This window comes from Glossina fuscipes, unplaced genomic scaffold (assembly GCF_014805625.2).
Source record: "Glossina fuscipes isolate IAEA_lab_2018 unplaced genomic scaffold, Yale_Gfus_2 1, whole genome shotgun sequence".
Taxonomy (NCBI): Eukaryota; Metazoa; Arthropoda; class Insecta; order Diptera; family Glossinidae; genus Glossina; species Glossina fuscipes.
The window spans coordinates 28,425,973-28,453,923 of NW_023998415.1; the positions used below are offsets into that span (position 1 = coordinate 28,425,973).

The 27,951-nt window shown below is 33.1% G+C and overlaps 2 protein-coding genes across 5 annotated transcripts in view; both read left to right on the top strand.

Annotated features, from left to right (window-relative positions):
* The first annotated feature begins 1,548 nt into the window (after positions 1–1,548).
* Positions 1,549–8,562, top strand: LOC119631671 (protein zer-1 homolog). Its single transcript, XM_038024076.1, has 11 exons — positions 1,549–1,714; positions 2,463–2,798; positions 2,852–3,546; positions 4,585–4,662; positions 4,813–4,937; positions 5,053–5,224; positions 7,128–7,289; positions 7,376–7,537; positions 7,603–7,752; positions 7,815–8,060; positions 8,126–8,562. Exons 2-11 carry the CDS (start codon positions 2,492–2,494, stop codon positions 8,267–8,269), a joined length of 2,241 nt encoding a protein of 746 aa, XP_037880004.1. The 5' UTR covers positions 1,549–1,714; positions 2,463–2,491; the 3' UTR covers positions 8,270–8,562.
* Positions 8,563–15,453: 6,891 nt separating this feature from the next.
* The window catches only part of LOC119632451 (rhomboid-related protein 3), a 42,113-nt gene continuing 29,615 nt past the window's right edge, over positions 15,454–27,951 (top strand). The window contains exons 1-5 of one of the 4 annotated variants that reach the window (XM_038025362.1): positions 15,454–17,583; positions 17,642–18,159; positions 19,228–19,317; positions 19,437–19,460; positions 19,532–19,708. In XM_038025362.1, the coding sequence (XP_037881290.1) occupies positions 17,893–18,159; positions 19,228–19,317; positions 19,437–19,460; positions 19,532–19,708 (558 nt within the window). In that variant the 5' untranslated portion in view covers positions 15,454–17,583; positions 17,642–17,892. Of the gene's footprint in view, positions 17,584–17,617; positions 18,160–19,227; positions 19,318–19,436; positions 19,461–19,531; positions 19,709–27,951 lie in introns of all 4 variants that reach the window. The other 3 variants (XM_038025363.1, XM_038025364.1, XM_038025365.1) reach the window with 3 other exon arrangements.

Below are 27,951 nucleotides of genomic sequence, written 5' to 3' on the forward strand. Positions count from 1 at the left end.
CACTTCATTTCCGTTTGCTTGGCTTGCATTTTTCCCACTCGATACTTACATTTCTCTATTTATTACATCTATTAATATATCTATTGTTTACATACATTTACAAGTTGCAGTCGTCATGCCTATACACATAAAAAAGTTGCAGTCGGTATTTGTATGTATACAGATCAAAATAATTTTCATAAATTGTTTTGAAAAGTGCATGAAACCCAAAAACAATAGGTTTGTCAAAGAGACTATTTTTGATACCCTACACTAGACTGTGATACAGGATTTATTAAGTTAGTGACGACGTATAAACACGCAGAAGGGCTTAAAAAACTAAAGTTCATTCAATAGAAAGGTATAATTTTCAAGGCTTCATGATGAAAATTATGTCATAACAGTAATTTAACATAACATTTACATAGAAATATAGACAGACAGGCTTAGAACAATTCAGATTAGGGTTGTGAATTGATCGGTGTAATAAAAGGTGAGTCGATCTTGAAATCTTCTGCGTGTCACGTACCTGCACCACAAGTGGTGTAGGATATAATAAGAACTTCGTTAGACAATGTGGTGTAGGGTATTTGAAAGTTGGCTTTGCCCGACTGTAATGTTCTTACTTGTTTTTTTTTTTTTTTAATTTTTATTATATATACACATTATTTTCAATTTAAACATACATAACTGCAGTGGTCTTATACATGTTGCCATAAGCATTTGGTTTTGTGTTTGCTAAGGAAACGGAGTAATGGAATGAAATCCAATGGAAATTTGAATTTAAACTCCATTCCGTGCAAGTTAACTCGATTAAATCCTACAAGTTTCCTTTTGCAGTCAATAAGTTACAGAAATAGTACGAAACCATGATATTCAAAAATATTAAGAATGACCCCAAAGAACATTACGTGGAAGTTCGTTCAAATTTTCTGACGGCTTGAAATTTGATTTCGGAAATATTGTTAACGAAGAGCGTATTCCTAATTGCATATACAATTGAAACATGCTCTCATAATATTCAAATAAATTCCTACAACAACATACCGTCCACCTTTTTGAATTTGAGATATTATTAAAAATGGAAATAATATCGAATGTCTAGTCTTAACGTTAAATCGTTACTCCGAGTCTTCATTATGTTACTTTTTCTTTTTTCTGAAGACAACTCTGTTATTAAAAATAAAAATACAGCCATCTGAAATTGACAAGTAAACTAAACGTCAGACGCAAGATTAGAGTACGAAATTTCTTTCGATTTTCTCGAAAAAAAAATTGTTTGCAGAGTGAAAAAAAGAACTGTGTAATATTAAATTATAAAAAAGTTACACAAATTATTGTGGAAGAAAAATAGGCGCGCCGTTTTTACTATTGAAGAAATCAAAATTTAAATATATTACAAAGATGCATTACACGATTGTAAATGAATAGAAAAGCGAATAAAGAAAAATTGAAGAAGAGAAAAAAATTGACAGTGACTATTTGTAGAATTCCAGAAGAAACGATATAACAACAAATTGAGCAGATTTGTAATTGGTGAAAATTTAAATCTATATAAAAAAAAAAAAAAAAAAAAAAAAGAAGAGAAACAGTGCATAATAAATCATTCAATTTTCTTATGAAATAGAAGACAACTGTAATTACAAAGAACTGCGTAGAGGTAGTAATAATAAGTGAAATCATTCTGCATTGCAAGGACAAAAGCGAGAGTAGCAGTTGTTGCTACAGACTTTAGGTAAACTTTTTTTTTTTTTTTTTTTTTATATACAAAGCTTTATATGCCAATAGACGTCTTATCCAGGTTTCGTCGTATTCGAATGACACAGGACGGTATTCGTAATTTGAATTACATGACAACATCATGCGAATGTTATATGCATTTTCTCTTGCAAAATTTGCTCTGATTATTGTCAGATGTTTTTAAGGGCTCTAATGAGTGTCAAAGAATAGAAATTAGGTATATTAAGAAGTAAATTACTGGCTATCTAAAGTGGCAAAATGGATATGTTAAAGGTATTTTTACTTTCAGGACAATAACATAAGGGTGAAGCCTTTGTTGATTTTGCTGCCTGCGAAAGAGCATTAACTATACTTTCATAACTGCATAAATTTAATTTTACTATATATATATTTCTCTATAGGCCTACGTATATATGCATAAAAATATGTATTTATGAATTCGTGTATTTGCACATATTTAAATTGTTTTTAGAAATTTAAAAATATTTGCATATATACATGTATGTACATATTTGTATATATATATGTATATATATGTATATATATATATATATGTATATATAATTTGCATAAATTATATACGTATTAAGAGATTTATACGTATCTAAAAGATTTTATAGCATGTATATATTCTTACATTGTAAATACTCCGTTGCAACACGGAGTTTTTTCTTTTCATAAATATAGGCGGAGGTCATAATTGCATTGCGATTAGTAATAACTCTTTGTTTATATAATTTTAGGCGTTCGGACATTAAGTTTGTTTCGAAGTATGAGTGGCAAGGTGCGATTGAAACCTAATGGAGTGTTAGATGAGGATCCAATGACACTTCAGGACATTGCTTATAAATATATTTGCAATAATTTGGATGTAATTAGCTACGAAGATGAGTCACTTGACAGATCGAGAATACTACGCGATGGTATTGTGTTGCCAAATGATATATGTGATCGTTTGCTAGAAGCTTATCAGCAGTTTTATCGTCATCTAGATGATCGTTTTGTAACCTTATTTCGTGATAAGCATCGAACTTCCTTGAAAGTTGTTCACTTACGAAATAGTACATTAACAAATTCTGGTAAGTGACATGAGAGTATTCGTCATTTTTCTTTATTTCATCTATATTTTTAGGACTCGCAATACTTATGCGTCACGAATTGTATTCACTGTCGATATGGTATTGTGATCGAATTACTGAATGGTCGCAAGAATTGCTTGCGCATCACGGTGAAAGTTTACGTTCATTGGAACTTGGTATCGGATCCCATATGCTACAGAACCGCGATCCAAACGACAAAGAACCGGTTGATTTTCAACTAAATTGCCCCAATTTGAGAAGACTTGTTCTGAACGGAGTTCCCTTACATCATAAATTGCAATTTGCTCACTTAGACGATTTGATCCATTTAGATTTAACGTCATGTGTTTTGGGTAATTTTAGTTTGAGCGCATTAACTTCTTTACCAAAATTGCACACTTTAATATTGTTCAATGTTTGGCCTATTGAGAATGGACTTCATGCTATTTGCGCATTGAAACAGCTTCGCACTTTAGATATATCGATATCAAGTTCAGGTAATGGCCATGGAACCTATGATTTCCCTGATGAGACACTTGAAATGTTAATGGATAATTTGCGCGAGCTAACACACCTAGATATATCGGGTACAAACTTAGCCGGAAATGGAGTGGCTACAAAGGGTTCATGTTACAAGAACACAGATATCCCCGGTTTGGTGTCGCGTACTCAAAGACCGTTGCAGTTTTTAGGTTTATATCATACAGCCCACTGGGCTTGTAAACGTCACGATATACCAGCTATTGAGGTGAGCAGTTGCTGAAATCATAAAATAATTATATATACGTATGCCCTCTAGTTATTGTATTTATAACCACGAGACTTGGGATAACATTTTTTTCATCAACCATAACAAAATACTGCAGGACTGCATAGACTGCAGAGACGAAATGGGCGCCATAAAGTATTTATGCTCTTGATCAGTGCAACCTTTTCAACTTATCTAGTCAGTATCATGCTATTGTTAGAATTCGCATATTTGTAATAATTGAGATAGAAAGCTAACAATATTTCCGCATATGTATAATTATGCCATGCACCACTTGTGATACAAAGCCATATTAAGCTTGTGCGAATGTATGCAATACACAGAAGGATTTAAGATCGGCTTATCTTTCATTATACAGAAAATGATGCATAATCGATCTAAGCTTGTCTGTCCGTCTTTTCTTGTGCTTAATTTACAGGCGACAAGTTTTCAGTTATTTTTATGAAACTTGATACACTGATTTGTTTTGGCCCAGAGACGAATGTTATTAAAAATGGTTAGCATCGGACCACTTTTACGACCGCTTCTCATATAATGCCTTATTTTGAAAGCCATTATATGAGTGACTGTAGACCGGTGTAGGGTATTTAATGATGAGTCGTCATCCACTATAGTGATTTTATTTGTTTTTTTTAGCAATAAACACTTGATTAACTTTAAAAATAGATAATATCGGAAAAAAATAGCAAAACAAACAACTTAAGAAATTCTTTAAAACGACAAGCAGAAATTCCTCTAAATTCTCAACTGTCTAACTGATATCAATAATTAGGACAGGGAAAAATACAATGCTATTGAACACTCTAGATCCGATTCAAAATGAATATAACTTTTTTACTGGTCGTTTTTGTAAATATGCTGTGAACACGCATTCGCGGAATGTTTCAAATTTAACATATGTACAGTTTAGCATTATTTGTCAGTGCCATCCTAAGCGATTTATCATAAAAAATATTTAAGGGATTTAATTTCGTTGGATAGTTTTTTATATAGCTTTTTGTTTGCTTTTAATTTTAGATTGCTGGGGATGCAAACGAACAACAGATTTTAACCGCCGCACGGTACTATTATGATAGGCCTGTGCTTTTAACGAGGGTAAGTATGATTCGTTCAAAACAAACGGAAGTAATAAACAGACTGCTACTAAAAATCATAAAAGTATGAAAAGCTCTTCCATTATCCTTAACGTTGATTTATTTATTTTGCCGAATATAATAGATTTGAGCTCTTACTTTATTTTCCTAGGTTTTAAATGACTTGTATCATCTTTTCCGCTTCGAAAATTGTAAAGATATTCATACAGCACTTGATGTTGTTCTGACAGCCATGGATAGACACTTGAAATTTAAGCATATGCAAATTTCTGGCAGGTCAGTAACAAAGAAGAAAATGATTCATTCTTTTCAAGCTTATTATTAAAAAAAGTAAACTATTGAACTGGAAGTGATGCTCTATTCTTACTTCTTGATTTTACATATTATATAGCGCAACACTATTTTATATAGTGAAGGGCCGTGATAGAGCAAAATTTGGAACGCCATTACGAAATCACATAATACGTACGTTACTTAATGGCATGGAAGTGCACATTACGGACGATACAATGCTACGAAATGGTTACCTAACACTAACTCAATTTCAGATGCCCACCGATGTGGTGAGTAATCACAAATGCATATTAATATATATTTATTATTCGCTTTTGACACATGACGGAAAGTAACATTAATTTCGCCATTTCGTTAATGTGGCATAGATATTCATTTTCGATATGCAGTAGATATTAAAAATTGATAATCAAAAAATCCGCGATACTTGGTAATTGATTTGCGAGTTAAAGATTTCAAAAACACTGATAAAAATGGAAAACGCTTTTGTTGGAAAGTTAAAATTTCGGAACACGCAATAGGTCGATTTACCTGATATGTATATATGAATAAGTAAAAGCACTAAAGTGGGCCATGGCCCGTCATTAAATATCCTACATCAACCTACAGCTTTTTATATGACAACTTTTCAAAATAAAGTAATCCGATCTGAACCAATAGCGTTCATCAAAAATTGACGCCTTGATGAAGGTTGCATAGACGAAAATGAGATGAACAGACGAACAGATAGTTTCAAATCGATCCACACACAATCGCTTTCTGAATCGATGTAACGAATCCTTCTGGATATTGCATACATCCGCACAAACTTAATGAATGCCTTAAATACCAACAATTAGTGTAGGATATAAAAAGGATAAGAAAAGGATGTAGAGTGCTCTTGGACATAGTTTTCAATTTTCTGCAATCTATATTTGCTTGCAGTATAAACTGTCGCTTTTCTACTTAATCCTTGTGTTCAGATCTCAAAAATTTATATATTCTACTAATGTATTGTAAGATGCGGCGATTAATGCAATTAAATCTTGGCAAATGGAAATGAATACAGTTTTGATTTATTTAGAAATTTAAAAATATTTCAGCAAAACACATATCTGAAAAAATTGTTTGCACCGTTAAGATTAAGGGAAACATAAATGCATTAAATATGTCGATGAAAATTTTTCATATGTTTTACCGCAAAATAGACGATGATCATCTTAACTTATAAAACTTAATGGCAGTTAAAAAATAAGCATCGACTCTTTTTCTCACTCTCTCTCTCTCTCTCTCTCTAAAATCCCAATAAGAACTGCTCTTTTAGTTCTAAAATGAAAAGGTATAGTTCTCTACTCTTGGACATTCAGCCTCAAAGAACTTATTCGCGTGAGCGAATCCCTTTTTAAAATTTACATATGAATGCATAAGGGATATTAATTGATGGATCAAGGGTATAATGTTTTTATAACGGATCATACTGCGATGTGATTCTCAATCACTTGTGCGAATGTTAACTTTCGCTTATTTAATTCGTTTATTTATCTTTTACACTGGCCATGTATTTATTTGATTTCGAGATAAGAATAAATTGATTGACTGTTAACGAAAGTTTTGCATAAGTTTTGCTTCAGTTCGTAGCTCAATCAAACTCGATTAACCTACCAAATGTGCTGTGATTATTATGCTGAAATTGTATGCACGGCAGTCAAGCATCTTTGTCTCAAATTTTCTCCTCTGTTGGGGTTTTACTGTCCCAGATACGGCACATTCCTTCCTGACTATGTGACTGTGAGTCAGATTGTGTAGTGTAATAATACATACATATTTTGTGAAAAGGCTTAGCTAGCTATTCTATTTACATAATATAGATCGATATTTAGATTATATCATCTTCTTATATTATAATAAATAAATATGTAATTTGACGAGTCGAACGTTCGTCAATTGCTTAAACTGGAAAAGTCATTGATTCGATTAAGCCATCAGTGCAAATATTTACAATAACTGATGCTGATATGATATAGAAAGTGAAAAGCAAATTTTTCTTCCGAATTATATAATTGCGAAGTTGATATGACTTTCTTAGCTTTTGCTTTTTTCCAATTTACATATAAATAGTTAATATGATTTATTTGAATATATTGCGTAAAGTTTAAATGAAATTTAATGTCATTTTCGATTTGATTTTTACAGTTATTCGAATATGAGCGTTTAATATCGGTCTTGTTGCATGGAGTTTCCAAAACTGAACAAGAAGGATTTGTCCAACGAATAGCCATTTATTTGCTAAACACTTTGGCTTGTCAAGTGGATGGTAAACAGAAATTGTTTTTGGGTGAATTAGGTGTGGTTAGTGTAAGTGATTGTTTTTTTTTTTTAAGTTTGATATGATTTAGATTTGATTTAGATAATAATTGTTCTGCTTTTTGTCGTTATTTCAGACTATGCTAAGTTTAATTAAAGATCGCTTAACACGCTCTGTATTTGACGATGTTATGGAGGTAGCCTGGTCTACAATGTGGAACGTAACTGATGAGACTGCAATTAATTGTAAGAGATTTTTAGACGGTCGTGGTATGGAATATTTCCTACGGTGTTTAAATGTATGTAATAAGCGTTTTGGTTTAAATTTCATTGAAAAATAATATGCGTACATTTTCAATACCAGACGTTTAGGGAACGAGACGAATTGCTAAGAAATATGATGGGTTTGCTTGGTAACGTAGCCGAAGTTAAATGGCTGAGGCCGAAATTAATGACACAGAAATTCATTGAAGTTTTTGCCGAGCTATTATCTTCAGAAAGCGATGGTATTGAGGTGAGGAACACATAAATTAATTAATTAATTAAATCAATAACGATTGATTGTGATCGTTTTAGGTTAGTTATAATGCTGCTGGTGTTTTGGCTCACATTGCTTCCGATGGACCTGTAGCTTGGACTATAAGGGAACCGTCACGTGAAAAAGTTTTAGCCAGTATGGTTGAGGCTATCAGACGCTGGGACATTAAAAGTGAACGCAATATTAATTATCGCAGTTTTGAGCCTATTCTAGGCTTAGTGCGCTGCTACGAAACACCACAGTGCCAACATTGGGCTGTTTGGGCTTTAGCTAATCTCACACAAGTGAGTGCTTCAAGAAGATTAATTGATTGATTGCTTTTTTTAATATAATTTGTTGATAATTTTAGGTCTATCCTGACAAGTACTGTTTACTTGTTGAACAAGAGAATGGTATACAAATTCTTAAAGAACTAATAACGCATCCAAGCCCTTATGAAGAAATCAAAGAGATCGCAAGAATGGTTATCGCTCGATGCTCATCTTGGCCATGACCTATGCTCGAAGGTTAAATTGCTGCTGGCTTAGATACGCGCGCGCGATGAACACATAAATAGTCGATTCCCTTGTGTGGATTTCTTTTCTCATTTTTAGTTTTTTTTTTTTTTTTTATTTTAAAAAATGTTCCAAGCATTCTGTTTCTGCTTCTGCTACTGTTCAAAAACTTTGTTTAATATTGTAATAGAGCGGTTTTTAAACTAGATTCAATGAAATCAATAACGGTATCAACCAAAACAGTTATAAGCGATGAAATAGATTAAAAAAAAAAAAAAAAAAAAAAAAAAAAGAAAAGATGAATCCCTAAAGCATAAAATTTATTTGTTAAAATTAAAATATTTTAGTAATTAATTGTTTTTTTTTTCCTTCTATTGCTTCATAATTTCGATTGTTTTTATTTGATATTGATTGAGATTTAGTTTTCATTCTTTAATAATCTCTCCCATCTGCCTATCAATTACAAGTAGAATCACATTCACAATAATATATATCTACCTACATACACATATACATATAATTATAAATAGAAGTGTTATATATCTAGAAGCGTCGTGTTATTTAGATTTCATTGAATGTTAAATCCATATTTTGGGGAAAAGAACTAAAAAGGCTGATCGAAGAATGATTTTCATACGCCTTCATATAATGCAATGATTTTTAATCTATTAACTATATGAATCCCCTCTACCCCATTAGCCTATTGAGATTATTCATGAATATCGTCTGATATACATCATAAATGTGTAGTAGCACGATACATTTATTATTATTTATGTTTAAGTTTTTATTTTTATAAAAAAATGTGTAAATAAATTCATCATTTCATTAAGTGTTTTTTTTAAACTTATTGTAATTCATTTCTATACATAGAAGGCTATAAGAATACGCTTGTTGTGCATCGAACACTTTACATAAAATTTGATTTTTCATATTTCAGTATCAACTATACATCTACATGTAAGTCGTCAGATCCTAGCATGCGAATTAAATAATTACAACTAAAACATCATCCTCTGAATATCATAAGAATACATGCATGTACATATATTTATAGTATAAAACGAATAGGCAATAAATTTATCCATGATTACGTACAGAGAATGCATGTACATATATGAAGAACAAATTTCATAGAACAATGGTTGATTGGGCCTACGAGTCTACGCTTCTCGTTCATAGTTAACTCAGACAAACGAGAAGGCGGTGAGAAGGTTCCCGTCAAAAATCTATAACATGTTTTAGTTTTGATGAATTTGGCATCCCTTCGATGCGATATGTTTCATCTCAAGCCAGTACTATTCATGCATATTTTTTTCACTATCGCAGCGTGATCGTGATCGCTATCCTCGTCTAAAATTATTATTTATGTGATAGGGAGTATTTTCCCTGTGATTCGCTGCAATTTGAAACAGTTTCGAACGTTGTCAAAAGATAAGATTTTTAATAACATGCATATCGGTCATATTGGTCATAATTTTATTTTTAAATAAGTAGTGAAACAACTAAGGGATGAGACTATATTAGGTCTATTAGTTCAATATATCCAAAAATCCGGTGGCACATATGTGTAATCAGCATAAAATTGTGAATTGATTTCGTCATGTACGCCAACGTTGCTGAAATTCTCAAATTTGAAATAATTGGCACAAGAAGATAATAAAAGATAATGATTGGTACTTATGATCTTATTTGAATAGCAACCGATCAAATTTAAAAGTAGGAAAGTAATAGTAAGTGTAGTAGTGTACTCAATTGACTGAAAATTGTAACTTGTAATCAGTAGTGGATGTAGATAGAATATAGAATTCGATGCAAATAGTTATCAAGTTACCCTTAAATAGTATCAGTTGCCATTCCTCTTTTATAATCTGCTTACGCTTTCGATGTATTCATTTAAGCTCAGACAGAATTCAAAATTCGACAACAAGTTATGTCCGGCATTCATCAAGCAGTGCAAGAAAGTAATGAGAAGAAACATATATTCGCGTCATTGCACATTTCATAGATGCATCATCTGAGATGAATACATACAAGGATTGTAATATTCGTTAATTACGGGCGTAGAATTTGCTGTCTTATAAGATAAATTTACTTTTTGTGCGGTAACTAACATATATCTGTGCAAAATTATAGGCAATCATATATTCTGGAATTTGTCTTTTCGCATCTATCGCAGTTGGAGGTCAAATTGCCCGAATAGACTAGTAGATCATCTACAGTACGCATATACTTCATTAATGTTAAAAGGTATTTGTTTCGTCATGTCTCTCGGTTCATGTGTTCCTTTGCTCAAGGTATTGTGAATCTAAGAAAATTTTATGCCGAAAAAATAAAAAACAACTTAATTTCAGATGTTTTCTCGTCTCTCTAGTCGGAGGCTGGCCTATAATCAGCAAAAATTAATAATTTTTACATTTTTTATAGCTTTAGAGTTTTAAGTTTGGTTTTAGATTGCTTCTTACTTAAAAGCCTATTGCCCCATGTTCACTCAAATCGAGCGAAGAATTTTTTTCGCAATTAATAGAACAGCCTGTGATGCGCAAATTGCATAAAAATGTGCACGTACTATGTACTTAAGAGTTACGAGGTCTTCGAGGTCTTCGAGGTCTTAAGTACATACCATGTACTTAAGAGTTACGAGGTCTTCGCTTTGCCATGTATTCAAAAAAATTTGATTAAACAGCGGACAGACTTAATATGCTTTCGCAGAATGTTTAGCTATTGTCGAAGTATTTATAATAGCGTATGGTCCGTGAAAGTGCACCAGACATTCGGTAAGCTTCAACCTTCTCTTTCGATTTTGATGATTGGGAGGAAAGCTATTGAAACTTCAAGCTCATCTCCAGTAGACGTACTTTGCTTGTCTTCTTATACGAGATTTGTTGTCGTTTGTTGTCATTGAAAACATTCGTCCATATATTTTAAGCTCTTGTACTCGGTCCACGCGATAAAACCCCTTTACATTCACCTTTCAGAAGTTTCTATATGTATTTTAGGGATCACCAGGTAGGACCGCTTGTTTTCTTATACCTTGAGTTTGATGGATAAGGAAAAGGTTACATTGCCAGCGTGTTCCACACACAAATGTTTGCACAAATATGTTTTAGAAAATTTTCTTCTAAACGGTTTAAAAGCTATTGGGCCAAGTATTGTGTATGCCGGTAGCAGATTCGAAGAATTATTATTATGTGGGAATATGCCTTGAAAGAATGCAATGAATAAATGAATTTTAGATTTTCGAATATATTTCATATATAGAAATTTGCTGACAAATTCCGAAGGTGTAAATTGCGAACAAAAATAATTGTTATTACTTCTTAAATTTATTTATAACGTATTTAAGTGTTTGTATAAAGTAAGTTTTGTTATAAACAGTTCTGCAAGAATCCGAAAATTCCTATTCGAAAAGTCTTGTAAATGTGTTTCGTGTTTCTCTTATAAGCATTTTGTTGCAAATCTTTTTTACATTTTTTCTATAGGAACTTTCAAAAAATTTATTTTAAGAATTGCTTCAAATAAAACTCAACTATGAGAACAACTATTAGTAACGTGATTAGAAAAACAAAAAAAACAATAAAAAAAAAAATAAAAAAAAAATAAAAAAAAAAGATGAAATTAAATAATTGTAATAAGGGATAATTGCAAATAAAACTAAACATCTTTTATACGATACATACGTTTCTATGATGACTTCAAAGTGAAGAAAAACTATTTGAGGCGCTGGGTTACACAAACTCGTCCGAAGGCGATAGCCGACAATTTTCCAATAACTTTGATGTTTTTTTTTTTGTAAGATATAATTTTTCACAATTTTTCTGAAAATTATTCTATGAAAGGTGAAAACACTATAGTGGGGCGCGTGGGGCCCATCATTATACACCGCACACCGGCCTACAATCGTCCATATATTAGCTTTTCCAAATAAGGCATCATATGGGAAATGGTCGAAATCGAAGCGATCCGATCCGATCCGATGCGAACCATACCCAATACCGTTCGCCCTCGCACTAAAACACGTCAACGTGCTATCATTTCATTCAATTGGTTCATTCAATGCATTCAGTCAATTCCGTTCAATTTTATCGAAATATTTTAAAAATTGGGGCCTTTAGGTTGCGCACAAAAAAACCAAACAGACAGACCGATATACGGACAGAGAAGCATAGATCCATGCAGTATCATTTTATGACAATAACAACACCTGGGCCTATCTTAAGTCCTTCTGGATGCTGCAAACTTTCGCACAAGCTTCATTTACTCTTGTAACGTAAGTGGTGTAGAGTGGAATGAGTATAGTACCTAGATATGTAGTCATAGTAAAATGTGTATGATAAACGATGCTTTCGAAGATGCTTTAGCTCAAAGCCGCAAATGATTATTTAAGATTGTGTCTTCGAATCGCAACTACCGACTCAGTGAAAAAAGTAAAATTATGTCCATCACCGAACGATGAGGGGTACATTCATTTTGTCAAAACGTATGCAACGTCCAGAAAGAAGCTTCAGAGACCGCATAAAGTACATACAGTCGCGATCAGGATCAATTTATAAACCAATTAAAGCATATTAATCTAGCTATCGAGTTTAAATTTGCCAGAAACGTTGGAAGCTCTTTCAGGCATGTTGGTACTGAAAATGGGCCAAGTCGGTCGAAGGACACGCCCACAGCATCACGTAAACGGAATGAAAAATTTCTTTCTTGCTTATTACTCATAAACTACAACAAAAAAATGTACAAAAACTTGGACGCATATTCGATGGGCAATGATGTAGCAACTGTACGAAAAGTCCAAAAAATTGACCACGCCTCTTCAATGCTATAGTGTATCAACACTTTCAATGCCGAAAGCCCAACAAAGTCTATAAATTTCTTGTCAGTTTCAAATTTGGAATCCACCTAAGCATGTCCTTCTTTTCGTTTGTCCGTCTGTCCGTCTGCCCAACTGTGTAGCATTTGCGGTAAACGTTCTCTGGTTAGCGAAAATAAAGATATCACCTATAAATTCGCAAAAGAATTTGAAAGTGATTTAATTTACTTAAAGGATGCGTCGACAACGAACACATTCCCATGCGACAAAAAATTTTATTTTGAAAATAGAAAAAATCAGCCGCGCCCACTTCATATTATAGATCACGAAAGTTAACTTCTTCTACGTTGTTTATCTTTTTTTAGAATAACGATAACGGATGTAAAAGATTCGATCATATCCGAATATAGTTTTCGTACTTATTTTATATTTATTTGGATACGTTTGAGTAGCCGAGTAGGCAAGAGATCTCGACTCAATCGTCGTGCGTTCAAATCTCAAGTGCGGTAGAATTTTCAATAAAGCAGATGGCCTTAAATACAAGTGCTTTAAAATGTTAGTCTTCCAATATATTAATCTGCCTAAATTAATTACAACATGTACGTAAATTATTCGAATGTGATAGAATTTTTTAAACCCATCGCCGTTATCTTATTTTGTAGAACAATTTTGCGGAAACAAATGGTGTGTGTCTGCTGTAGTGTTTGAGTATCGATCAGGAAAGCGGGAAAGCGAACGAATTTATTGTTTTTGTTACATAGGTGTGCGGCCGTTGTAGGCGTGTCCTTGCAAATTTTTAAGTCCGGGGGGGGGGGGGGGGGGGGGAAATGCTTACCACAGACATTAGAAAGACGGACAGACGGATAGATTAATAGGCTTAAAGCGGTTTATAAATTAATGCTGATCGCAATTGTACATATATACTTTGCACGGTCTCTGAAGCTTCCTACTCGCGTGTCGCATATGTTTTGACAAAGTGAATATACCCCTTATTTTTCGAAGATGAGTATAAACATGTATGTCGTGAAACTATTTTTAAAATTCGTTGTGTAGCGTGCTTTGTTATTTCAAAAAAAATTTTTCATTCTTCAACTTTGAAACCTACCTCGAACATACTGAACCGATTCGTTCGATCAGATTTAACATCGGATTAGATACGGAATTTGCAATATTTTGCATTTATCCTCTGCAAGGCAGTGCATGTTGTTGCAAATTAACTGCGTTCGTATATGAATTGCGTTAAAACTGCTACAGCATTGCAAACACGAAACTAGATAACGCTTTTGCCATTCACTATGCCGTAATCTGATACTAAGAAAGCAATCGTGCAATTGTCTCCTTGCTCCCCTTGCCCAGATATACGCTTGCACGTTGAACTTACGACGCTATTATGAGAAGCAAATAAACAACTAACCAACCATCCCCTGTCTTCTGGGCATTTATGTGTGACTCCATGTAAGAATGTACAAGTGCTATTTTCTTTGCCGGTTGTTTTGTTTTGCATTTTCATGTTGCGAGGAATGTCTCTGTCCGTGCGTAAGTGTACCGTTTGCGGCTGAGTATTTCCTGTATGCAACCCTTAGTAGAAAAAATAAACACATTGCTATCGAATACTAACACAGTTAAAATTGTATAAAATGTCTCTGTCGGCACTTGTACTCTTCTTTCAGTTTACGTTGTCATTTAATCGTTATTCGTCTACTCCTTTAAACCGTAACGTGCACTGCGAAGTTGTAAGAAATTTTTAAATAAATGTTTGTGAATTTCTAATAGTTAGATGAAAAAAAAAAAAAACAAAAAATTATGAAAAGTTGGATCAGAAAGCAAGCATGTTTTTTACGATTTGGTGGGGAAAAATTTGTCATATTCTAATTTGGTGGTTATTGCAATTCCCGTTATAGCCTCTATTGTGGCGGTTCATTTTTTTTTTTTTTCTTTCTTTCTTTTGGAATGAAAAAGTACACATTTCGCATATACGCTTGAAACAGCGAATTAAAATTTCGCGCTATGGGGCGAAAAGAAATTCTCTACTTATTGTTTTTAAATCGCCAAAGAAAGATTCAATTAAATGAATAATTAAAGTGAAAGCTATATCGACATCTTTACAGTTATTCAATTGCCTTTCTGTATAAATAACGACATAAAGAAAAACAATAAATAAAAAAAAAAAAAATGTAAAGAGAAACCATAAAACAATTGTCGATTGTGCGCATTACAAATATGTCAGTTGCGAGTGTTTTTTGCCAAGTAAATGCCGGTATTGCTTGTCATATGTCGAAGCACGCCAGGAAATGAAAAAGAAAAACCTAAATAGCTGTTATAAGCACGTGTGTCAAAAAAAAAAAAAAAAAAAAACCAAGAAAAAAATAATAAATATGCCGAATATAAGGCAGCCTTTCACTTACCACTTATTCCTAATTGAGTGACGAAATTGTCTGAAAAATATAGCCGAAGTGAAAGTCTCTGAATATCTAATCTGTACCGTAATCGAATCTATTTTTTTTTTCTTTTTCTCAATTAGGTAATTCGAAAAGTAATTGCCAATTTTTATATCTACCATTAAAATGTAAAGATATATCAGTCATTGGATTCCATTCATAATATTCGGAAATATTTATCATAATCTATACCTACAATATATATATACTTGACCGAAATTATCAAGCCGACATAGTGCATATCTGGGCAAAAGCATGGTTAGTCGTCTTCTTCCTTCAGGTTTACAGATTATTATTGCAAATGGTTCGGTCCTCGAGCATTCCGTGAATTAGCTTAAAAAAGTAAAACACCTAATAAAATTCATCTGAAAATATCAGAAAGAAAATAAAGTTAGTTACAATTTATGTATACGGTTTATATCCATTCTGCGTAAAGAACATTGTCGTTGGTTAATAATTTTCAGGAAGGATTTTAAAACGACGCCTCGCAAAGTTGTTTGTCATTTTGGTCATATTTCTTGAACTGATTATCAGACTGTAATTTTGCCTTTTTTCAAAAGAAGGAAGAATCCAAATTTCATGTATTGATTACATTTGCCTCTTACTGACGTACACCCATCCATTGTCGTCGTCGAACATAATAATAATAAGTCGACGGTGATTGACTGGTGTCTTACGGATATCGGCAATGGTGAAAGTATTGGGCACATACCAAGGTATCGAAAAAATCATGAAAATTATTATGTTTTCATTAATCGAAAAGTGAAGACACTTTTAAGATATCAATAGGCATTGCGTTCGCTACGTGCTACACACAACTTACAGACAAAACTGCCTATTATGGAACTGTTTTCCAAATGTGTACTATTTTAACGGACAGTTGAACAAATGCAAAAAGTTTCGAATTGTCGCCTCATCCATCGTATTCTCCAAATCAAGCGCCCCAACGACGATTATATATATATATATATATAGGAGGATGTTCCAGGGAAAAAGATTTAGATTAAATGATGACGTCATTATGGAAACTATTAACATATTTGCCTATATATGCATTTTGCATATATTAAAAAAATAAAACAAACATATTTTAGTCCCAGGAATTATGAACTACTTATAAGCGCTGTCTAAAAGTTCGATTGAAAGATGGCCCTACACATTGGAGTTGATTTGTGAAAGTTACAATTTAAGATTACTCTTGGCATTATCAGTCGTTCGTAATTGCGAAGAAAAATTGAAGAAAGTAGAGTCTTCTCGTTTTCATGAAGCACATATGCGGCTTCAACAATACTTTTTTATGAACGTTTATGAACTGAAGAGACTGGATAACACAACTAAAAAATTACAATCTTCTAGGGCAGAATTTGCAAGGAGATCGATAATAGGTTACAAAAAAAAAAATTTAAATAAAAGTGTTTTCTCCGCCTATCAAATCAATTAACACCGTTCCCACAAACCGATCCTAGACTCAAAGCTCGCTTTGTCATTTGTTAATCTTACTACTCGCCTTTGGAAGAAGTTCTCAGCGGTGATCTCTCCAATTATTTCAGTTGCTTGCATCTTTAAGCCGAATGCATGCAAATACTATTTTGCGTTTTCTTCTTTCCCTGCCCATAATATCTTTTTTTTGACCATCAGATTGTGTGCCCGCATATGTAGGCGACCATTAGCTGTTCACATTACGGAAAGCAAAATCCATCCAGTCGCGCAGAATATAAAAAGTTTTGTTTCCCGCGCATGAAATAGCCGACAGTAATGAAATCGTCTGCTATAATTTTAACGGGATTGATTTTTGCTTTACCCCATTTAATATGAAATTATGCGATCGCAAACAAACACAATTGCGTGCTTAAAATTGTTTTATTAAAGGGGTTAATTATAATAATAATAAATATAACACAAACATTTCTCTGTAAGCGAAGCAATGAAAGACAAGGAGAAAAAGTCCTCGAGAAAGCAATCCACCGCCACCAACTCGCGTGGGGATCGAACCCGTTGCATTTATAATGCGACGTCGCAGCCTGCGATTTAGCCACTCAGGCTATTGGCGACCCTCGTTATATGTGTAATATCAATTACTTTATGGTTTTACTTTCCAGCTTGAAAACTTTGCATACTTTTAGGATGAGAAAGAAGCAAAAGATTTAGTAAAAGGTATATTTTAATACTTTTAGAAGCAGTTTAGAGGCAATATCGTAGTGAAGTTTAAACGACAATGAATCAAAGTTTTATAAAAAGTAATTGTATTGAAATTCAAAAGTTATTGCTCGAAGTTAAGAGTGCAAACTTAATTCAGTCAAAAGAAATTAGTTTATGAATTTTATGTGATACACATATGTGATACACATAAAATTAAAGTAGACGTTTCATCGTTATGTGGACCATTTGTGAACGGAATTCAACTTCGCTTGCTCTTCATACGACAACGACAGTAACAGCAACTGGAGCAGCAACAGCAACAGCAACAGCAACATCAACAGCAACAGCGACAGCAATTAATAATGCAGCAATTGGGAGCGAAGAAATCGGTACCAGCATTTGTAGCCAACAAGAAAAGCTGGCCGATGTTGAACACATTTCAACGATAGCAGGTTCCCTAGTATCTATTGGTACAATTTCACACATACATCCACCACGTTATGTAAGTACTGCGACATTGTTGTTGTTACTATAGCAACTTTTTTTTTTTTTTTGGAATAATGAATACAGTTGTAGAGAAAATTGATTTCGAAACAATCTCTTAATTGGACTGAAAAATAATTAATATGTAGTAGTAGTAAAGTCATGAATATGTAGAATGTAAATGTGTAACATATGCAATATTCAACAGTTCTCCTCCAGATACATATTTAGGGAGTTCAAGCTTATCAATTTTATATAATTAAAATAATTAAATAAAATTTTTATCATTATATTAACTATCATTCCATTTTTATTGCAAGATTTTAATTCTTTTTACACCCATTACCGAAGGACGAGGAGTGTATACATTTTATCACAACGTTTGCAACACTGAGTAGGAAATTTCAGAGTTCGCATAAAGTATAAAGCCAATGCATCCGTGTGTCTTTTTGCCTAGAAAAGTTTTGCTTCGAACCAAAGTTTTCATTGAAATGAAAACTAAAATGTATTATGGAAATGTTTTATCGTATGAATATGGAAAAGATTTATCAATTTCTCTTAATAGGTTTATTGTATAATCTAAAGATATATGCAGGCCTCAATGGTAAAAATATATTAATGAACATTGTCATTATTGGTCTAGGGCAGTTAGAGGAGTTAGAGAATACCGGTTAACTGAGGAAACTGCTTAACCGGACGCAATATTCTCTTCGCATTTCGCAGTTTTGTACCTTGTTCCTATGGGAAAGTAGACGTAGTACCACTATAAATAAAGCTCTCGTCATGGAAGACTAGGTTTTAATAATTTGTAAACATTTACGGCGAGGTAAGTCAAATATGAGATTTGACGAGATTTGACAACTTCGAACGTATCATAAGCAACCAGCACTCAGCATAATTATGCTAACATAAACGACAAAAAATGGGTAAAATTCTGTAGCATTTTTTTAGAGAACAAAGAAATTTTCTTTTGCATTTTATTATAAACATTCATTTTAAGTATTGAAAAAAAAGTTTTTTTATAAAATGTATTATAATATTTATGAAAAAATATATATAATTTAATAGATTTACGTACTGATTTTAGGGAACAAACGATGCTGGTTACGATACGGAACACACGTCGCTGAATTCAGATTTTGACGAAACTGAACTGAGGCGAGAGCTATTAAGAGATGTAAGTAAAGGAATTAATTTTGTATTTTTCGTATATGTTTGCGAAAACGCATTAAAATTTAACGACATTTTATCCTGTTATCGAGATCACTTATTATTTGTTATTGATTTTCTTTACAGAAATGGAAACTATTGTTCGACATGGTATGTAATTTGTGATTTAAATTGTGTTAATTTAAATTAATTTTTATTGTTTTATACTTTCAATCGTTTAGTTTGATCCGGAAGGATTTGGTGAAATAACTGTAGATGAGTTCATAAACGCCTTAAAATCGCCAGAATTTATAACACAAGTGCCTATGAATAAACGTGAATTATTACTTGAGAGAGCGAAAAAAGCAAAATCCCCCGCCGGTCCTGGTTATGTAACATTTCAGGATTTTGTAAATGTGGTAAGCGGATGCATAAAGTGTATATAGTTTATTAGAAAGAATGGTTAAATTAAATTTTCTTATTCGTTAATTTGTGGACATTGTGCTCATCACTGGATTAATATTCTCAATGATTATTTCATATGGTAGCAAAATAACCTAACCTAACCTAACCTAACCTGACAGAAGTTTATCAAATGCTCAAGTTCAATATATGCTCCATTGTATGTATATATTGAACGTTTGCATGAATCCATAGGAGAAGATCAAATAATTTTGAAAAGTAATATATTAGGTGAACTTTTGCAGACATTTTGAAAAAGCAATAGGTTAACATTACATCCGATCTCTTTAATTGTCAAATTCTGTATTTAATTGTAATTAGGAAAGACGAACCAACTATAGGGAGAATCTGCGTGGAAATCAAACGTGGAAAGCAACGATTTCCTTATGTCTTGTCTCAGGCGAATGTTGAAAGTAGAAACAAACTTTTCATAAGTCGTGAATTTGGATGAATTATTTCTTATAAAGTCGATCGATGCAGGAATCGGAATTCGCTTAATGTACGGCGCTTTACTTATTTAAGTTATGTCTGAGTGAAAACTCAGTTTGTGAATAACATCCTCCATCGTCCTTTCGCTCCAAAGTTGTGTGCATAGACTCAATGCATATGTATATATATGCATATGCACTTACAGTGCACTGACGTTTTACTCTTGGAAAGGAAAAATAAAAACTCAAGTTTAATGTAATTACTTACATGCACATACAACCTTAAGCAATACCTTAGTATAACTTAGCAATTGTTACTTTTGTAAGTTGCGCTGTTGCCATAAACAAAGATTTGCTGGCAACTGAAATTGAGATAAATTTGTTGCAAAAGTGCACGTTGTGCTAAGATAAAGAGTGAAAAACAAATAACGCATATTCACCTATGATTGCTGTTTATATACTCTATAGCTTAATTCAAAATTTTTAATTTCCTCAGTAAATTCAATTAATTGAATGTTTAATCGTCTATCAATTTTTATTAAGGGCAGAATAGGGGCAAAAGTTTTCGTAGCCAGATTTTTTGCAATTTAACGAGGTGTGTGCAGATTTCTTACCTATAGAGCAAAGGAAATAAGTTGAGCATGATAAGGTAGATGCAATTAATTGCATGATAATTTGATTGGTTTTTTTCTCGGCAAGTTCGGTATTTATCACTTAATAGATTACGATCTTAAAGTCTGGTATACGAATTGTGATTATAGAAACTTTCGCGTTAGCCGTTCTGCAAATTGTGTCATCAGCTTTCATGTATTCATTTATGTCAATTATTGCATTAATAATTAAATTCGAATATGTGAAGGGAAAAGTTGAATTGAAGTGGCAGTCTCGGTGTTTTGAGACAAATGGACTTGGAATGCTAGTTGATTTACCCTTATAGGTTCTTTTTGTCATATTAATAAATAATTATCGAAATCATTCCATTGAATAATTGAAATCGCAATAATGCTCTTAAATTCGGAGAATTGTGTTCCAAAAGTTCTTTGGAGACGAAGAAATTTGCAAATCAAAGCGCAAGTGGTGTTCAAGGGTGTTATAAAAATTAGTTTTTGTGAAGCCATCCATTGTCAAAATTGGGCAGAAAAAGATCCAAAAATGCAGTCCTTAGCTGGAGAGGTACTACCGAAAATTTGCATAATTTTTTATTTCAAAAAAAAATGCTTAAATAGCAGGTGTGGAATCGTTTCTTTTATTCTTGTATACTTATGGTTCAGAAAACAATTCATTAAAATCGATATTGTCAGCTGAATATTTGGCTTTTGAAGCAAATTTTTGTGCTTTACTGTAAACACGCTACCCTAAAACGTTTTCTTCGTAACACCTAAAAGCATTTTTAAATAATTTTCCTTTTAACTAATAATTTTTAATGGTTATGCATGTCTGAATGTGCATGCGCATGTGAGTGGTTGAGAACTTTTTATGTTTGTCGTACGGGGGGCACACATTATAGCAACCTTCTCTGTTGAGCCGAGCGAACAACAGTAGCCTAAGGATTCAGCAAAAGAAGCATAAAATGAGTAAATGGTAGTTTGTTGTAGAAAATGCACACACATTCCGCCAGACACATATCTCTATCTATGCTTTCAGATTATTTTTTTTTTGTTATAAATTCTATTCCGACTAAAAGTTAATTTTACCATCTATGTGTAGGAGAAATGAACATCGTATAAATAGAAGGACGACAAGGTAAGGAGAGCGGGTAGAAAAAACTTAAGCTCAACATTAATAGGGATAAAAAAAAAAAAAGAAACGAATTTTTTTCGCCAAGTATATGAGGAGAGCGACTATCAAGTCTTCTGATACCTGCGTTCAATTCCCAATGCGGTAGGCGATGCGTTAATCGGGATTCGCGTGCGAGTGGGCGGCTACATTGAGTGCTTAATCGGTAAAGGCATAACGCTTAACGGTGCGGCACACAACTCTCCACTCTGCAGTCATGCCCTATCCATTTTTTGCCCTTTCTTTCTCCTTGACCAATCATCGTGTTTATGCAGGTATAGGGCACATGACCTACGTGATTCGTTTAAAAAAAAATATATATATATAACTAAGAACCTTTTTTAATTTGTGGGCTTTTCAAAGTCCTTACTTATGACTTTGGTTTTGAATACGTTCAGGTATTTTTTCAAAATGTTTGACATATAAAAAAAAAAAAAAGAAACCCATGAGATTAATGTCCTACGTTCAATTTTGAATTTTTTTCATAGATCAGTCACTGAAAATCATACCTCGGCTGATCGACAATCATTGGTTCTTCGACAAGGCTGATATTGTTGTAGTTACCTAGCAGAGGATTTGACAAATTCCTGTGAAAAACTTCATCAAACTTGTCATCTATTACTATTGCTTCGTCTACAAGAGCTGCTCTCACTTTCATTTTCTTAATAAGCTTCTTATGGTGGAATTTCTGTTAAAGCAATCACTGAAGATGAACATAAATATCTAACTTCAACTAAGCGATGTGTTAAGGTTAGGGTTTTGTATTTGATTTCTTTGCATCGCGTTTTGATGATAATCGAATCGTTAATCGATGTTATTCCGGCAGGTATTCATCGAGGGAGAGAAAAAATCTTCCATTCATTAGTCCTAACAGACATTTGTTCGAAAAGAAAATTTTAAGTAGAATTTTTCAATAAATGTTTCTATGAATTTATTTGAAAAATTTAATTTCACTATAGTAAATTGATTCGCAAATTTATTTTACGATCAAATCCGTTCTTCTCGCATTCTCTGAAGCGTTACTTAACTTTATTGCAGGAATTGTATGTACATAATTATGCATTGCATATGTCAAAGGTGTATATAAATTGGAGATCGATGTGAATAATGTAATCATTTATGTTTCTTTAATGCTATTTATTATTATCATCACACTTGTAATTTACAATAAAATGCACATATATCATCAATACATTGCGCCTTAATCGTGCGCTCTGTGATTAACTATGTAATTTGTTTTTTAAGTATGTATCGTTGTTTGTATATCCATCGGCGAAGGATGAGGGGCATATTCATTTCGTCAAAACGTTTGCGACACCCAGAAAAAAGCTTCAAGGATCCCACATCATTTAATCAGCAACAAATTCCGAGTCGATTTGATCATTTTAACAAACGAATGTCCGGCTGTCCGTTGGCCCATCTGTGTTATGTCGATAGTAAACATTCTCCTGGCCACAAAGATGAACATATCGTCTTTGAATTTGGCCAAGGCATTGCAAGTTTTTGTACACGGTTGGACATTCAAAACAGGCAACATTGGTCAAAGGACACGTTTAGCTTATCAAGTAAACTGAGAACACCTGTGTTTTCCAAAAAAAAATTAGAAAATTAATTTTTTACTCATTACTCCAGCAGGTAAATCTATAAAAATGTAAAAGTATGTTTAATGGGTGATGCTGCGCTACCTGTACAAGAATGGAAAAAATGGACCATGGCTATCCAATATTATAGTGTGGAAAAATTCAATTTCTTTATCAAAACGTTTACAACAAGCAGAAGCAAATTTCAAAAATCCCACGAAGTGTACATATTGTGGGCCAGTGTCAGATTCGGAATGAATTCTCACGCTATTCTTTTGTTCGTCTGCCCATCTGTCCATCTGGCCGTGTCGTATATGTGGTAAACATTGCTGCGTTTATAAATATGAAAGAATTTGAAAATGACCACAACCGGACAAAACGAAACGCCGACAACACCCATATACCTATGCAAAATAACTGAGAACATCCCCCACTCCCCGCAATTTTCTCTGTTTTTCACTTGTTACTCATAACCCGTAATAGATATGGCATAGATAAATTTCGCGTTTTATTCTAAAAAATGGAAATAATCAGGCTCGCCTTCCCCTATAATCTGTAGTATGAAAATTTCCTTTTGGTTGGTGGGTATAAAAGATTCGGTCACAATCGGAACAGAATTTTCTTTTGTGTTAGCAGTCCACAACATAATCCAATAACATAAACGTTGAGTCGTATATTGTTGATGCAATGAAAATTGTATAAAAAATATTACTTGATTAATAGTGGAATTAATTTAGGTGTTCCCGTCTGTCGGGGGAAATCGCGTTAAATCTGCCATAGACTTTGGGCTACGGTCCGTAATTAAATACCTTATGTCAAACTGCAGGTATTCATATAATGACTTTCAAGATGAGACTTTGCGTAGCAAGCGCTCGAAAAAGTGGTCTGTTACGAACTATTATCAATAGCATTCGACCTTGCCGGGGTCAAAATACGCTAGTGTATCAAAATATGTCATAAATTGTGGCTGTAGGCTCTATAGAAGAAAATAAGGCTAACTGGTGGACACACAAGCTTAATATACACATGTACGACAAGTGTTGTCGGATTTCATAATAATTCATTTTTATTTATTAAAATTCTTACGTGAAGTTCTATAATCAGCTAAATTGGCTCAAGGTTTATTTATATACAGGCGTTTATAGGTGCAGAAAGTATGTAGGCATGGTTTTTAACTTACATGCTGGAAAATTCTAGAAAAGCGATATATAACAATTTGCAATCGCGGTCGTGCCAGCTACCTCATCGTGTCTTATGCGTGGCATAAAATTTTGGAAAAGTCAAACATTCGTTGACACAAAATTTCGACGAAGTTGTGTTATATATTAAAGCTAATTAACGTAAGTTAGTAAAGAAAAATATACTTTTTTTTTTTGCAATTTTCAAGGTTATCTTTAGTATTCCCTTTGTTTTTTTTTTTTTTTTTTTTGGCTATTTGAAGCTTGCGTATGTTGTGCCATTTGCTAGAGTGGACGATCGATACGATCGATACATATAAACTTAATAGTATTAATAATGCGTTTGGCTGTGTGTCATAAACCGGGATATAAAACATGTTTATCTTTAAATGGTGTATAGGTAAAAAGTGAAATTTTAAGAATGGCTGCTAGAGAAAGACACCGATGAACGAACATCTGCAGATTTTTCATAGTGTATGTTGCGAGAGGCCAAGTGTAACAATTTAATATATTTATTACGTATATGCATTTATTTTATAAGCCCTCATATGCACTTTCCTGCCTTCGCTCAATATCAATATAACATGCATATGTGCATTTGTATAATAACGTTGTATATCAGGTTTCTGTTGTCAATAGGTTTGTTTTTTAATTATGTCCTTAGTTGAAAGTGTATTTCATTTTCTCTATATATACAACTTTATAAACAGTGTTCGTTGATTGTAGTGAAGAGCTATTGTTCTTCTCCTTTGCTATGTAGTGAAGTGTTCAGCACATTCAGTATCTTCTTACCCCGTTGCTACACCATTAAGAGTTCTCTTGATTGAATTCATTTTCTTTTATTTGCTCAATTGTCAGAATTCCACTAAAAGTGTTATTATGCTTTTCTGATGCTTTCGCATATGGATATATTTTCTTGTGAAAGTAATCCTACATAATAATGTAAAAAGAAACTTTTACTTAACCATGTGCACTTATTTGCATATGAAGTTTGTATACTTACATCGACTTATAACGCAACGAATAGTTAATGATGAGCGATGATAATGAAGCGCAATTGAAAATGAAAAATGTTTTACTTGCAAATAAAAAAATTTTCATTTTTTATTTCCCCTTTTGGCAAAAAAAAAGAAAAAAGAAAAAAAGAAATTAAAATTTTATGGACGGCCAGGGTTGACTCTTAAATACTCGACACTACTACTACTCGACTCATACAATTTTTCATGTCCTTTCCCTATCGAATATCCTAAATTATAATTTTTTTTGCCATATGCGAAAAGCAAATTCGTTTAGTCTAAACTTACCAAAGTAATCTAATACGTCAACTAAGTCATTGAGGTGCCAAGTTTCATCATAAAATACAAAGAACTAAATGTTTTCGTTATAGAAATTTTTCCTTTCGTTTTCGGGCTATTTAACTAAAGTCTCAAAAGTAGGCTCAAATAATCGGTATCATCGCATCCAAGTTTCTCAGATATATTTATTTTTGCGAAATATTAATTTTTTTTATATCGAGAATGATTGTAAAATATCCGTCCGATCTAATCCATTTTCAATCATAACGTGCTTAAATGACATCTAATGTCCTTTTAGATATCCCATACACAACCGTACAAACTGAAAACATACCATAAATGATGTAGGTTTGATTAAGAAACTGTACTTTTCAAGATCCTTCAATTTTTATTTTCACGATTTCATAATAATTGCACACCATTTCTTTTCCTACACATGTCCCGTACAAAGATATGTATATTCTTGTCAGATTTACCATAATTTCACCTTAGTGGGTAGTCATATTATAAGAAAGAAAAAAGTTTTCAAACGGAAAATTCTTCTAGTCAATGGGAAAGCGATAAAAGCCAAGTCATTCGTGTGTAGGCTTTGTCTTCACAGCGCTATTAATACACAAGCAAACGACGAAATAAACACAACGATTCAGTCCAGAAAGGATAATAATACTATGGAGTAGATTGAGCTCGGAGGCTTGTGTCCCTGTTTTGAAGGGGCATTACTTGCTTAGTGCTCTGCATGCTTCCTTTTTACGAGTGGAACTAAATGCAAATGAGCTGATGCTTACAACTTGAACTCTTGTCCTTGATGGCCCAGAAGCTCGCCTCCGAAGAAAAGAATAAGACAACACATGTACATAGGAATATATGGCAATGTCTTATAAATGAAGACACTTAAGGGATGTGTAGGTAAAATTAGAATATTCTTTAGGAAATGATGATAGTACACGCATCACACACCTTTGTGAAATAACTTGTGCTGAGTAGCACTGTTCTAAACTTTAGCACCGGGGCTTGATCAAAAATGTATCGCATAAAAAACATGCAGACATCTGTAGCTTCAATGAAAGCGTATATGAAGACATTTTCATTTACATATAAAGTCTGGCGTAAGACAAGAATGATCAAAATATTAGATATAATTAGTTTTGTTAGTTTTTTACAAATGATTATTAAAACTCTTGAATCTGACTTATAACGAATCGCATTAGTCTGATAAACATATCAAAGGCAAATTGCTTGTGTCAAAGCGATTACTTCGTTTTTTGAGATAATATAAGACGTTTGAAAACATCGTTAAGATATTTACAAAAACAAAGTGAACGCTTCCGCAAACTTTTCATATACATCACAGTAAAGCTTTTTATTTATAATTTTATTTATTCGCAACAACTTGTGCGCAAAGTCACTTTATCTACTTAAGAAGTCATACACAACTATACTTTTTATAGAAAAATGTTCTTCTTTTCTTTGATTTAATAGACGCTTTGAAGCTTCGAGCATATGTGGGAAGAAATTCATTAACCGCGAAAATGTTTTTCCTTGAAAATTTCAAGTTACTTTCCAAGCGTGACGATAAGAATACTTGTGTCTTGCCTGTTTAATTTTAGCTCCTCGAATTGCACGCCTACAGAGCCCCGTTATCTGAGAACACCTCTGTTTTTCAAAAAGGAATAAAAAATTGTTTTACTGCAGATTAATCTGCAAAAATTTGAAGGTATATTCTATGGATACTATGGGGCACTTGAACGAAAACGTGGTCAAAAAATTGACCACGCCTACCCAATATTACTTTCAATAATAATTTAATTCATTTTTCAATACCAAATTCGGAATGCACTTAAGCATATCTGTCGGCTCATCTGTTCATCTGTCCGTCTGTTGGTCCGTCCAATTGTTCGTCTATCAAACTGTGTAGTTTCTGTGTGTATATATTCTCTCGCTTG